The sequence below is a fragment of the Cucumis melo genome, chromosome 5 (assembly GCF_025177605.1).
Source record: "Cucumis melo cultivar AY chromosome 5, USDA_Cmelo_AY_1.0, whole genome shotgun sequence".
Classification (NCBI taxonomy): Eukaryota; Viridiplantae; Streptophyta; class Magnoliopsida; order Cucurbitales; family Cucurbitaceae; genus Cucumis; species Cucumis melo.
Window position 1 is genome coordinate 1,075,339 of NC_066861.1, and position 13,505 is coordinate 1,088,843.

At 29.0% G+C, this 13,505-nt stretch overlaps 1 protein-coding gene across 1 annotated transcript; it reads right to left on the reverse strand.

Moving 5' to 3' along the window:
* Nucleotides 1-1,978: 1,978 nt before the first annotated feature.
* On the reverse strand, nt 1,979-7,875 carry LOC103491518 (aldehyde dehydrogenase family 3 member F1-like). Its single transcript, XM_008451500.3, has 10 exons — nt 7,467-7,875; nt 7,320-7,388; nt 7,150-7,246; nt 6,852-7,058; nt 6,567-6,691; nt 4,378-4,482; nt 4,113-4,285; nt 3,398-3,488; nt 2,774-2,923; nt 1,979-2,355 (listed from the first exon to the last, which is right to left on the reverse strand). Exons 1-10 carry the CDS (start codon nt 7,653-7,655, stop codon nt 2,116-2,118), a joined length of 1,446 nt encoding a protein of 481 aa, XP_008449722.2. The 5' UTR covers nt 7,656-7,875; the 3' UTR covers nt 1,979-2,115.
* Nucleotides 7,876-13,505: the final 5,630 nt, after the last annotated feature.

Genomic DNA, 13,505 nt, shown 5'->3' on the forward strand with positions numbered 1-13,505 from the left:
CTCCATCACCACCTCCGCCATATATTTACAAATCTCCACCTCCACCATCTCCATCACCTCCTCCACCTTATTATTATAAGTCACCTCCACCCCCCTCCCCATCACCCCCACCTCCTTACTATTACAAGTCCCCTCCCCCTCCATTGAAATCTCCACCACCTACTTATTACTACAATTCACCCCCTCCACCGCACAAACATCACCCATACTAGTTCATTCCCCCTAAGTCTACTAAGTGATGGCATTTAAATTTTATTAAATTGCACGAATAACATTAGCCAACTTCCCATGCATAAGGTGAAGTTTGAGTTGATCAAGTTATTTAATGATTTGATTGTCACTAGGTCCCTTCCGAGCAAATCATTCCGAAAGAGTTGTATTATCTTTTGGCATCCAAGATCCGGATGCTAAAGATTTGATTTCTATTGATTGTTGTATTTAATTTATGCATTGATGTCTAACTTATGATGATGGGATTGATGCATTTTAATGTTCAGGTTATGAAATAGATTTGTAAGCTCTCTCATCAATCCAAATCCAAAGGCTAAACTTACCGTTGGTTTTGTTGGTGAGTTTGAAGCAAATTCAGTTCAACAAAAGTGTGCTAAATAGAGAAAATTATTTTTTTAAAAACAATATTTGAAAGACGGAGAAACAACAACTTTATATTTATATACAGTTAAGAAAAATGTTGATAAAAATCGAATATATTCTAAACCTATTCTTTCGAGTTTGTTGGTATCTTGATGGAAGACTGGTTATAAAACTTTTACAATATAATTTTTATTGAAAAGAAGACTAACACAAAGTATAGGTGTAAGACCATAGTACATGGAGAAAAATCTATAATAGAAGCTGCTCTTATTATTTTCTAATAATCAAAAGAATACAAGGAAGAATATATATATATAGGCTACACTAAGCCCTAACAAATAAGGAAATAAAACTAAAGTACAGTAAATTACAAAAATACCCTTGGACTAAAAACAATCAATCAGTCCCTCATTTCCAATTATCTTCATTGATAGTTGTTGATCTAGTGTTTTAAGTCCTAACCTATCCACTTAAACGATCTAATAGTTCTATGATATTTTCATTCCAACGTTCAAATCATCAAAGACATGATTAAGGATTCTTTAAAAGTATATATGTTTATCCATTGTCGGTTATACTGTGACATCACTCAATAAGATAACCTTCACGTGGAAACTTGTTGAAAAAAATTATCTCACAATGCTCTATATAATTCTTTTGGCCATTCAGATAATCTACTTCTTAAATCAAATGTATTTTAATAGAAAGTTTGAATTTATATATATAAAAAGTTAAGATACAATTTCGGCCTTGGAACATTTGGCTTTGTCCTTATTTAGGTCCCTAACGCCAGTGCCATGTATGTTTCATCTATGAAATAAATTGTTCATTAATACAATAAAGTCACGTGCTGTGGTAGTTGGGAGATTATATCATAGGCTAAAGGTATTTTTCTAACCAGAGATCAGAAGGCTTGAAGTTACAATGAATTTTCTTTTTTGTTTGAATTTTAATTTGAAAGAAGATTAAGAGTTAAAATTAGCCAAGGTGAATTTAGCTCAGCATTCCAATAATGCTGACTCCACTCCAATTGTTATACTAAAAAGAAAGAGAGTTAAAATCAATAATTTAATGGAAGAACCAATAATTACCCTGCTTATAAAACTTCTCAAAGGAGTTTTGTTTCGAATCGGTAACGTCTACTACATAATGATCAAAGATTGGACCTAATGTTGTTCATATTTGGTTCAATATAGCATCTGCAGACGGATAGGATGTCAATCCTGAACTAAAAATCATTAATGCTTTGTTCATCTAATAGGAAATTCTTGAAATAAATAAACAAAGATGACAAAGAGGATTGAATTTTTACAGTTGGGATCATACTGGCTGGATTTAAAGTGGTGCCCCGCCCCCATGTAACATTTAAGAAAGAAATGATAAATGACAAGAATTAAGATGGGATTGACCTCGTTGAAATTTGATACATTTTTGTCACTACAAAAGTAGAGATTGTTTATTTGTAAGAGTAGAACGAGAACGAAGATTTGAAAAGAAGCTAAGGGAGGAATCTTCTAGTGATTAAGACCTTTTCAGACCCAAAACAGTGAGAACTAACTGAAAATAGTTAAAATTATAAGCATGTCTAAGCAGCTCAAGCTTGTGATTGTTCCAGGGCGGATATCTGAACCAGAAGTCGATCAAGAAGCTCCTTTTCACAACTGCCTTTTCATGACTAAAGGTGTCGAATGAGAATTTTCCATGGTATCTGCCAATCCCACTTTCACCAACCCCTCCAAACGGGAGTGTATCCACTGCATACTGAATTCACAACAAACATGACAAGAAGCCTTTTTGAAGCAGCAGCAGCATTAGGCTAGCAGCAGCTTAAAATGTAAGTCGTTTTCTCCAAATGAGACTATGGCCTCAAGTTATGAGGTCAACCTTAAAATTTTTCTATTGGTTTGTTAATTTTAATCCATTAATTTTCTACACCTAAACCTACCTGCTTGTAAAAAATTAAGCTTCTAAGCATCTTACAGAATGCATACTTTTGCAAACCAAATACACATCGAGGTAAATGCAAGTTTTCTAAAAGGGTAATGATGGTACATAATCTAAACAGAGACCATATTACTTCAGATTCAAATTACTATTTAAGCTCAAACTTGACTAAATGGTTGTGTTACAATGGAAATGGGATTTGAAAAAGTTAACGGGAAAGTGATGAAGTACGAACCTGAATAATTGCATCATTAAATGTCAAGCTGCCGGACGTAGTTTCTGAGACGAGTCTTCTTTGGAAAGCTTTGTCTTTTGTGAAGGCATAAATGGCAAGAGGCTTAGGCCTTGAATTGATGAAATCTATACTGTCTTCAATCTTATCCATCTACCAAGAAAGAAAGTGAACAATGAATACACGATTCATCCACTTTTTGTAATCGACCAAAATGAAGGTGAAATATGAACGGTTTTAGTGATATACAGTTTGCTCAGGATAGAAGATTGAATTAATCACAAATACATTTGGTAACCCAGTTTGCTCAGGATAGAAGATTAGTTTGCTCAGGATAGAAGATTGAATTAATCACTATTGTTACTTACTAGAATAACTAACAAAGGGTATGACGAAAATCCCCCTTACTGTGCTTGGTTATTTATACATGATATTCACCGGCATCCAACAACTTCCTTAGGAAATAAATGAGAAAACATCCTAACCAATTGAAGCAATTTTTTAAAGGAAAGAATCTTAACCAATATCTTAATCAATTTGTTAATATAGAGAAATACACGTGTGGGACCATTCTATTAACAGAAGGCATATAAGTATACAGCTACAAATGAGAAAGGTAAAACTCACTCCAATTATGGGAAGGATTGGTCCAAAGATTTCTTCTCTCATAATTTCTGCATCGTTTGGTGGGTTCAACAGAATAGTCGGCTCAACGAACCTGCATCAAGATAGAAGTTCAATATAGTTTTTTTTTTTCTTTTTTTTTTTTTTTTGGGGGGGGGGGGGGGGGGGGGACATTATTCATCCCAAAATGTCTATGCTCATTTTCAACTTTTAAATTATAAACAATTTATCTAGTTATGTAAGTTTAGTTAAAATAAATAACTTATGTTTCTGATTTTTATTTTTAAATAAAGCTGATACATTTGGGCCATTTGGTAGTCATATAGCTTTTTGACTTTGGTTTTATGAAAATTACCTCTCCAAACTCTAGTACTCTAGGTTCATCCCAAATTTCTATGCTACGTTGTCTAAAAAAAGTAGTTTGTAGGACTGGTTTTCGGTTTTGTATTTTTAATAAGAATCTTGATGTTTCTTCCAATGAAGTAAAAACATTGGTACAGAAATTGGGACAGAAAACAAAATTCACACATTTTTAATTAGACAAGCCAACAAAAATACCTTGAATAGTGAAAATTGTTAGCACTATATTTAAGAACTATATCATCTTCGTTTTGCTAAACTATAGCAAGTTAGTTTACTGTTCCCCAAAAAAAAAGTTGATTAACTCGACTCCAGAGTTTCAAATGAAAGGAAGTCACATGTCCGTTTAATCACTTACAATTTGTCCTCGTCCATGGATCCTCCATAAATGATTGTAGCTTGGACAGCAGGTTCATCCACCATATTCTTCAATCTCAAAAAGTTTTGTTTGTTTACGATTCTCGCCATGTTTTTCGCTTGGTTCGAACCTTTATCGAAGAATTTCTTGATGTACTTCTTCAGCAATTCGACCTATAAATTAGAACGAACATTATGCCATTTCCAACACATGATTCATGAAATTTATAAGGGAAAGATCGAGCGATTAATCAGAGAAATGGTACCAAGGTGGATATAAATTTGTGTTCAACAAGGATATAATCAATTGCTATGCAAGCTTGACCGGCGCAGGCTCCAAATTTTCCGACAACGATCCGTTGAGCAGTAGACTTGCAAGTCAAAAATCGAAGAAGATTTATACCCTAATTTGTTTCTAAATATTGCAAAGTAAAAGAAGAGCGTAGCGGGAAAATCAAATTATTCCCAATGCAACTTTTCGGCATTATATTAATTTTGAAAATAAATGAAACTCAAAATTAATGTAAAAAAAAAATGTTTTTTCAAAAATAGAAAAATTTGACCGACTATTTACGTTTTATAAAACAAAGTCTTTAAACCGACAAAATTTATTACTTGATTTTTCTATTATTTGTAAATATTTTATGTAATTTCTCAAAAAAAAAATATCAATTGTATGAATAATTTTGAATTATTTGTTTACGGAGCAGAGAGATTAAATTAAGAGTAAATAAAAGATATCAATTTTATGAATAAAATGAGAAAAATTATTGTAAATGAAAAAAAAAAGTTAGACTTCTTGACTTTTATCACTGTACTTGTGGACATTAAATCTGTCAGCATCTATATATCTTATATAATCTAAAATTTCGTTATATTTTATAAATATCTGGCACACCATAATATATTTGAAAATAAAAGCAAACTATCCATGCATTATCGTATAGACTACGATAATATAATTATCAGGAACATGTTTTCATATTTTTCTTATTTAGTTTAGAATGGATCATTCATAAAATATATTATTATTGTTGTTATTATTACTACTTTTTGAGTGTAACATGGGACGGAATATTTAAACTTTCTAACATCATCGAGATTAACACAATAATTTGATAATAATTGAATTGTGATGTGATCAACTTTGGTGGTGTTCAAAATATATGGTTTAGTTAGTAATTATTACGGTGAAGAATTTAGGGTTTAGAAATTAATGGATAACTCAAGTTATGAAACATTTAACTCGAGTATTGAGTTATTTTTTTCTTATTTTAGTTTTGTATTTTTTTAAGATGGATATAAAATATAGTATTGAGTCATTAATATCCAAACTTAGGTTGTTTGAAGTTTATAATTATGATTTATGGCCATGGCAATGTGAGAGATGAAAGTAGTTCCTAATTAATACCCTCAACCACATCCACACATTTTAGCTCTCTATTCTTTTGCTTCTTTCTCAATCCTTCTTGAATGAATTGCTCTTCTACATATGCATTATAAATAATATAAAAGTTTTCAAAAACTTTAATTTAATTGATATTCAATTTAACCATTGAATAAACTCTTTTAAAAATCATCCATTTTAAGCAAAATTTACATCTCAAGTTTCTTTTAAATCCTATAAATGTTTGGTGTTCAACTCGAGTCGAATAAAATCTTATCTTATAAGTAAATTGTTACATAATATATCTTAAAAGTGCACACAAATCAAACTCTTAGCATGTCATAATGCGTGTATTACCAACTCTACAAATATATATATATATATAAAAGGAAAATTACATCGGATGACAAAAAATTTTTAGAAAAAAAAAGCCTATAACACCTATTTTTTTTACATATTGCAAATATAACAAGTAAATTAGATATATCAGACACCTATCAGAGAACTATCAAAGGGCTATCAGATGGATATTTACTTTTAAATTTGCTACTTTTGTAATTTAGAAAATGAAGTGACGTTGACTCTTTTATCATTTTTTTTTTGTTGCTATTTTTGCAAACGTTCCTACATAAAAAGTGTATAATTTTAAAAAAATGGATATTTTTAAATATATCAAAATAAGTCAAATTATTTATAAATACAATACTATTTCGATTTCTATCAACAACAGACGCTCATAGATATCCATCCTTCTTATCAATAACCAACGATTTTACTAATCAAAACAATCACCATTAAAATAATAATATCAAAGGACATTTTCGATACAATAAAATCAATAGAATATTCTAGGATGGATTTTGAGATTTTATTATTATTATTATTATTATTATTATTATTATTATTATTATTATTATTATTATTATTATTATTATTATTATTATTATTATTATTATTATTATTATTATTATTATATGTTGAAAGAAAATTATGAAATTTCTAAAGTGTTGTCTTTATCTTAGTAGTTAGTATTCATCAATATAAAGGAATATGGAAAAGGAAACAAACCTCAATATCCCATGAACATGAAAGTGAGTCGACAATGGCGGGGCATTTCCCTCCGAGCTCCAAAGTCACCGGCGTTAGGTATTTCACGGCGGCCGCCATAACAATCCGCCCCACTCTTTCACTTCCTTCATAATTTGTTTTTACATTCCCAATCCAAAATCAAAATTCATCTCAACAAATTATAAATCTTTTTAAAAGAAAGAAAGAAAAGAAAAACCCCACCACAATAAATAATTAAATAATAACAACAACCCACCAACCAACAGCCATTAAATTACTCCTCACCTGTAAAGAAAATCTTCTCCCACCGCAGCTGCAGCAGCCGCTCTCCGGTCGCCGCCCCTCCTTCAACCACTCTCACTGCTTTCTTATCAACATAATCTCCGATCACTTTCGCCAGAAAAGCTGAACTCGCCGGAGAAAACTCCGACGTCTTCAAAAACACACAATTTCCAGCTGCTATTGCCCCTATCAATGGCTCCAACGACAACCCTTCTCCCCACCCAACCATTTTCCCATAACCAGAGTTAAATCCTCAAGATGAGAAACAATTAAATTCAAAACCAATCAAATTCCCACTCACCAAACGGAAAGTTCCAAGATGAGATCACAAGAACAACCCCCAAAGGCTCGGGAACCACTTCTGCTGAATTCAACACAGCAATCGCCGGCAACTTCGCCTATTAATGGACAAACAAATTTACGTAATTCTCCACTAATAATCGTCTCCATTTCTAAAAAACACAACATTACCTTTTTGGGGGACATCCAACGTTTCAAATTCTCCAAAGCAAAATTGAGGGACATTTGTAGATTACCGATCTACAAAAAGAAAAACTCAAAAGTAATCGAGGCATTAAATTAGAGAGAAAAAACAAACATAGAAAGAAAGTAAATTACCTCATCTCTAAAAGCTTCAACATGGTGTTTCCCCAAATCTTGGAAAAGGGCATTGTAAATTTGTTGTTGATTTTGGTTAAGAAATTTGTGTAAACCTTTAAGTTGTGAAAATCTCCAAGATGCTTCCTTTGTTTTTCCACTTTTGTAATATTCTCTTGTTTCCTCTAACTTCACCTCCAAATTCTCCATAATATATTATTAGTATATATATATATATATATATATATATATATATATATATATATATATATGCCCCTAAAAGAAAAGCTTTCAATCTTCTTTCTTTCTTTTTGCATCAAACTTTTGTTTCAATTCTCTATTTATACTCCTAAGACTCCCAAATTGGAAGTACAATACAAATGAAAGGTTGAAGGCTACAAATTACTTAGTAATTAATAAATATGTTTCAACTGTTTGATTTATTTATAGTTGTAGTTGTATGGTCACACATATTTTAATCAACTTTATAATATTAGTTAGGTTGGGGTATTAAAGTGTTTGTTATGTATTAGCTTTGATGTTCATAATTGAGGACTTATCTAGTCCGTAGGGCAGATTAAATGCTCAATTAGATCTCAACTAACCAAATTTCCGATAAAAATAAATATTTAATTTGGGACATTATTAAAAATAATAAAATAAACTAAAATATTTACTGACATATAACAAAATTTTAGATTATATTAATGTCGGACTTTGAAAGATTTCTATTAGTCTATTAATATGACTGTCTATCGATGTCTAATCTTTGATATAACTTAAAATTTTACTATATTTTATAAACATTTTGTCAAATTTGTACAAATCTCCTTTGATTTAAATACAAATGTTTTTTAATATTTGGTTAAATTTCATCAAAGAAAATTAATAGAATTTTTTGTATTAAAATTGAGTGTCAATTTTTATTACGTAAAGACCTAACTTGTTTATAATGTATAAATAAATTTTATTTTCGATAGATAAATCGATCTAAATCGTTATAATTTGTAAAGTTCTTATAACTAATTAAGAATTAACGACTAAATTATTGTTATCAATTTAAAAGTATATATGAACAAGCACATTATTACCAAATAAAACTCAAAAACTAAATTGCAATTTTCATTAAAAATTTAGAACAAATAGTGTTTTTTAGTAATAGAGTTGCAAATATATCAATTAGATTAAAAACAAAATCCCAAATAGCAAAATTTGTTAAAGTATGGACCATAACAAGTTATCGACAATAGAAATTAATTTCTCACATTAGATTTTGCTATATTATATTTACAATTTTTTTTAAACGTTGGATTCGATTATTATCTTTAAAAGAGTTATAAACGACAAGTGTGGAGTTAGATAATTTTGAATTTAAAAAAGGGAAAAGTATGGGTTGAATTATAATAATTTGATAGATGAAATTTGTGTATATTGTAGAAATTAAAGAGAGAAGTGATGGGGCTTAAACATTAAATTAAAAATGGAGAGATTGATATTGATATTGATATTGATACAACATTCCATACACCTCTCCTTTTAAGGGTAGTTAGTTGCATTATTGGAAAGACAAATCCAACTATACCAAGCTTTGAATAATACATCTTATTCAATACATAACATTAATGCATTGTTTCTCACTTATTGTTTAGGGTTTTTTTTTTCCTTAAAAAAAAGAAATATCAATTTATATCTCGAAAATTTGGAGGTTGTAACCACAACGACGACAACAACAATAATAATAAATAAACTTGAGAGGGAAAACTACCTCTTTAGTTCTCAAGTTTTAATGAATATGTGTTTTTGGTCCCGAGTTTTAAAAATGGACATTTTTAGTAATTCCCAGATTTATAACAATAGACTCATTTATTGGTTCTCGAGTTTTCAAAATGTACATTTTCAGTTTCTGAATAAACTTTTTTAAAAATTGATTTATAAGGCCTTAAAAGTATTTTATGTTTAGTTTTTAAAAAATAATTATATGATTATTTAAAATAAAAAAATATAGTTTTAGAGAGGATATGATCGTTTTTAGAAGTTATTATCTTCTAATTTAAAATATCATATAATTATTTAAAATAAAAATATAAGGCTATTTGAGACCTTCTAAACCTATTTTTAAAAACTTAAGGACTAAAAAGGTACATTTGGAAAATTCGAGGATTAAATGAGTTTATTCTTATAAACATGGGGACTAAAGATGTCTACTTTTAAAACTTAGCGATCACAAGGCACATATTCATCAAAACCTAAAAACTAAAAAAGTAATCTTCCCAAACTTTTAAACTAATAAACGTATCAATCTATTCACTTAATTAAATTTCATTTAGATGATAATCGTTCTATCAAACCATTCTATAAAAAATGGGAGGAAAAATAACCAATACAAGAAAACAAGTAGTTTATAAGAGAAAGGTCGGAGTCAATCTTGATGGTAGATAGAGTGAGTATTGATCAATATCAAGACCACTGTATGTGCTTCTTAGGGTTCTTACGATAACTTGACCATACGATGAGACTAGCATGTATGTATGTATGTATGTATGTATATATATATATATTATGAAATTGAAAAATTTAAAAGTTGAATCAAATTTCATTTGGGACGACTCGGAAATCCAATGAGAAGGAAGAAAAAGGGATAAGGGTCCAAGTAAGCGAGAAGAAGAAGAATATGGGCTCCAATAGTTTACAATAGTTGTTACTATTCTAAAGTAGGGTCTCCAAATCTTTACTGTTTTATCTATTATTTTTATGTTCATATATGAGACGTTAAGTTAGTTATTATGATTAGTATTTAGAGTATAAAATTATCCGTCCTTAAAAAAAAATGTTTTGAAAGAATATTTATTAGGTTTGATTTAGGTTATAAAATAGTTGTACGCTCACTTTACCAATTTTTAGTTGGGTGTCTCGAAATACCTTTATACTTTCAATCGTGGAATTTTCTCTTCATATTTTCATTATTAAATGAAATCTCTCAAAGTTAGATAAACAATGATCATTATATTCGTACAAAGAAATATAATATCTATACATTTTCAAAATCCATAATGAAAATGGTAATAGACAACCGAAAGCTTTTTTTAAAAAAAAAGAAAAGTCAAGAATCAACTAACAATAAGTAAGAACAAAGTTTATAAAAAATATAGAGACGAAAATTAGACATTTAAAACAAAAAAAAAAAAAAAAAAACAGAATTCTCAACTTTCATACTTGTATTTAAATAAACTTTGAACTTACACAAACGTGTTAATTATATCTCGAGCTTATATAAATATATCAATTTGAACTCTCAAATTTCATAATTAAATTTAAATAAAACATAATGGACAATTTAAATTAATATAATCATGTAAGTTCGAGGTTTAAACTGACACACTTATAAAATTTTAGTTCACGATTTAGATTGCTATAACTATTAATTCAAGGTCTAAATTGATACAACAATTATAGTTCAAGATTTTTAAAAATTCGGACTGACCCAACTCAACTCGAATTTCTAATTTTACTAAAATATATATTACAACTTATAAACATTATAATTTATATATATTATTACGAAGTTTCTTTTAGTTTGTAATAGATATATTGAATCTTGATATTTAACATTTCAGTCTTATTTGGATTTTATAAAATTTTAGTTATTAAAATGTGTTGCAGACAAATTCAAGTATTTTAAGCTAATAAATAATATTTGTAAAAAAAGAAAAGAAAAAAAAAACAAATAACTCAACAATTCAACCAAATCCAACCTATCCGAATTTTGAGGATTTTATTTGGATTTCAAGTTGGTCCAAAAAACCAAACCAACTCTACTTGTTTACACTTCAAGAATCGACGGATTTAATATAGACCTAGAGAGGCTCGAGCCCCCTCTCAATTTTATTGTCTTTATATAATAAACTAACCTTTATTCCATTTTCACTTTCTTTCTTCATTGTATCAATTTGCACGACTGATCAGTCGCTTCGCCTCGCGCCTTACGGAGCCTCAGATAACTTTTAATACTTATAGTTAGCTTAGTAGTTACTCTGTCTGTCAACCTCCTTTCGGTTTAATCTGCCACGGACTCCAAGTATATTATATACCAACAACATGTGTGGTGAAGAACTCAACTTTAAAACTTTAAAATATTGATATCAAAGAGGAATTGTACATTAGGATGTAGGCTTAAACATTTGTTAGTTTCACGTGGCAATAAAATTATATGGTTCACATTTATTCACATTTTCTTTTAAATCTTTTTTCTATATTATTGTTCTAAAGAAGATGGTTCGAATTTATTGCTATAACAGAGTGATTGGTTTCTCAATAATTAAAAGTGAATCAAAAGGTCCTTCAATATTTTTTTGCTCTTTTACCTACCAATGATTTTTTATTTTGAAAAAGAAAAAAAAAAAGAATTATTCATTTGAATATCATAATTCTCTATAATTAAAAAAAAAAAAATTGTAATTCTCTATTAATTTGATTCATAATAACAATAATATTCATATGAAGTAAAATGGTAGTGTGAACTAAATTGTTTGTAAGATGTACCATAGAATTAAGAATATGATTAATTTCTTGTAGTTTATCATAATGCACAATTAATTAATTCTTGAAGATGTATTTGTTAGTATCATTTTTCAATCTAATTTCAATGGAAACAACGAACGAAAAAATTGATACTAAAGAAAGAGACGCTCACTTGGAAGAAATAGAGTTTTATTAAAAAACTTTACAAATAATTGACATTTTTTAAGTGTACATTCACTCAATTTCAATCAAAGTTCCTTACTCTCTATACTTTCTCACTCGCTTTGATTTGTTTGGTTCACAATTGAGATCACACCTCCTATTTATAAGCATAAATTCCTTAGAGCTCAAGCTAAAAGACTTATCTAGAATTCTACCTATTTTAGATATTTATTTAGATAATTCTAGACATTTCTCTTATCCTTATCTAAAAGAATTATATCCTAAAAATCTAGGATATTTTTGAATTTCTTCTTTAGCTTACATAATTCTAGAAAGTTAATACGCTCATTTAATACCTCGAGAAGATTTCAATCCGTGTTGCTATATACTTTAACAACAACCCTACTCGTTAGTCAATATTTTAAAATTGTAATAAAGAAATTTATTTAGAATTTGTGAAAATACTTACAAATATAACAAAATATCACAATATGTCTTTGATAGACCAAAACTAACCCAAGACAGATCACTATCCTTATATATGACAATCCGTCGTAAAAATAGATTTTGATACTTTAATTCATTTAGGGTTTAAGGCATATAATTATTATATTATTAAAGACAAGAAATGAGCAAAACCATAGACATCATTCACGAGCTATCTGAGAGATGCTTTTCCAACTTTCTGTAGTTAAATTGTTCAATTATTTTTTTCTTTCATTAAAGATCAACAAATTAATTGGGACATAAAGTAATAAACAACAATGTCTCCTCCATCTATAAAAATGAGTCATTCAATGAAATGGAAAGAGATGGGAGTGAAGAGGACAACACATTATTTGATCACAAAACTAAGTTGCAAGTTGTAAGCTTATGACAAATATTATCAATGAACTAGCGTGACTAACAACCACCAATTTTGTCACATTTGCCTCGTTGAGACCACTGTCACGTTCAAAAGATAAAGAGAAATCTTTCCATCGTACTAAGATACCAACTCATTGGCAATTGATTTGAATCAAGCCTCGTGTCTATGATATCAAAGTCAATTAAATTCAAATATATATATATATATATATAACCCATCAATGAATTCCACAATGAAAATATAACAACCTTTTAAATATCCGATTGATTTTGAAAAATGAAAGTACGAATCCATAAATTTATCTAAATAATATAGTGTAAGGATCATTCCAAATATAAGAACATCTTAATAAAATTTGCAAATAAAGCAAGTATATTAATATGGTCTCTCCATAAGTATAAAAATCTACCACTTATAAAATTTGCTATATTTCGAAAAATGTTGTTCTACAGTTAATTATTATCCTTAAAATTGCTACTTATTACAATTATACTGGTAGCCAAGCCGAAGTT

Coding starts and splice junctions, on each gene's coding strand:
- LOC103491518 (XM_008451500.3), bottom strand. CDS start 7,655: ATGGAGAATTTGGAGGTGAAGTTAGAGGAAACAAGAGAATATTACAAA. Junction 7,059..7,149: donor ATCTTGGAACTTTCCGTTTG/GTGAGTGGGAAT, acceptor GGTGGGGAGAAG/GGTTGTCGTTGGAGCCATTG. Junction 3,489..4,112: donor TCCATGGACGAGGACAAATT/GTAAGTGATTAA, acceptor ATCTTGATGCAG/GTTCGTTGAGCCGACTATTC.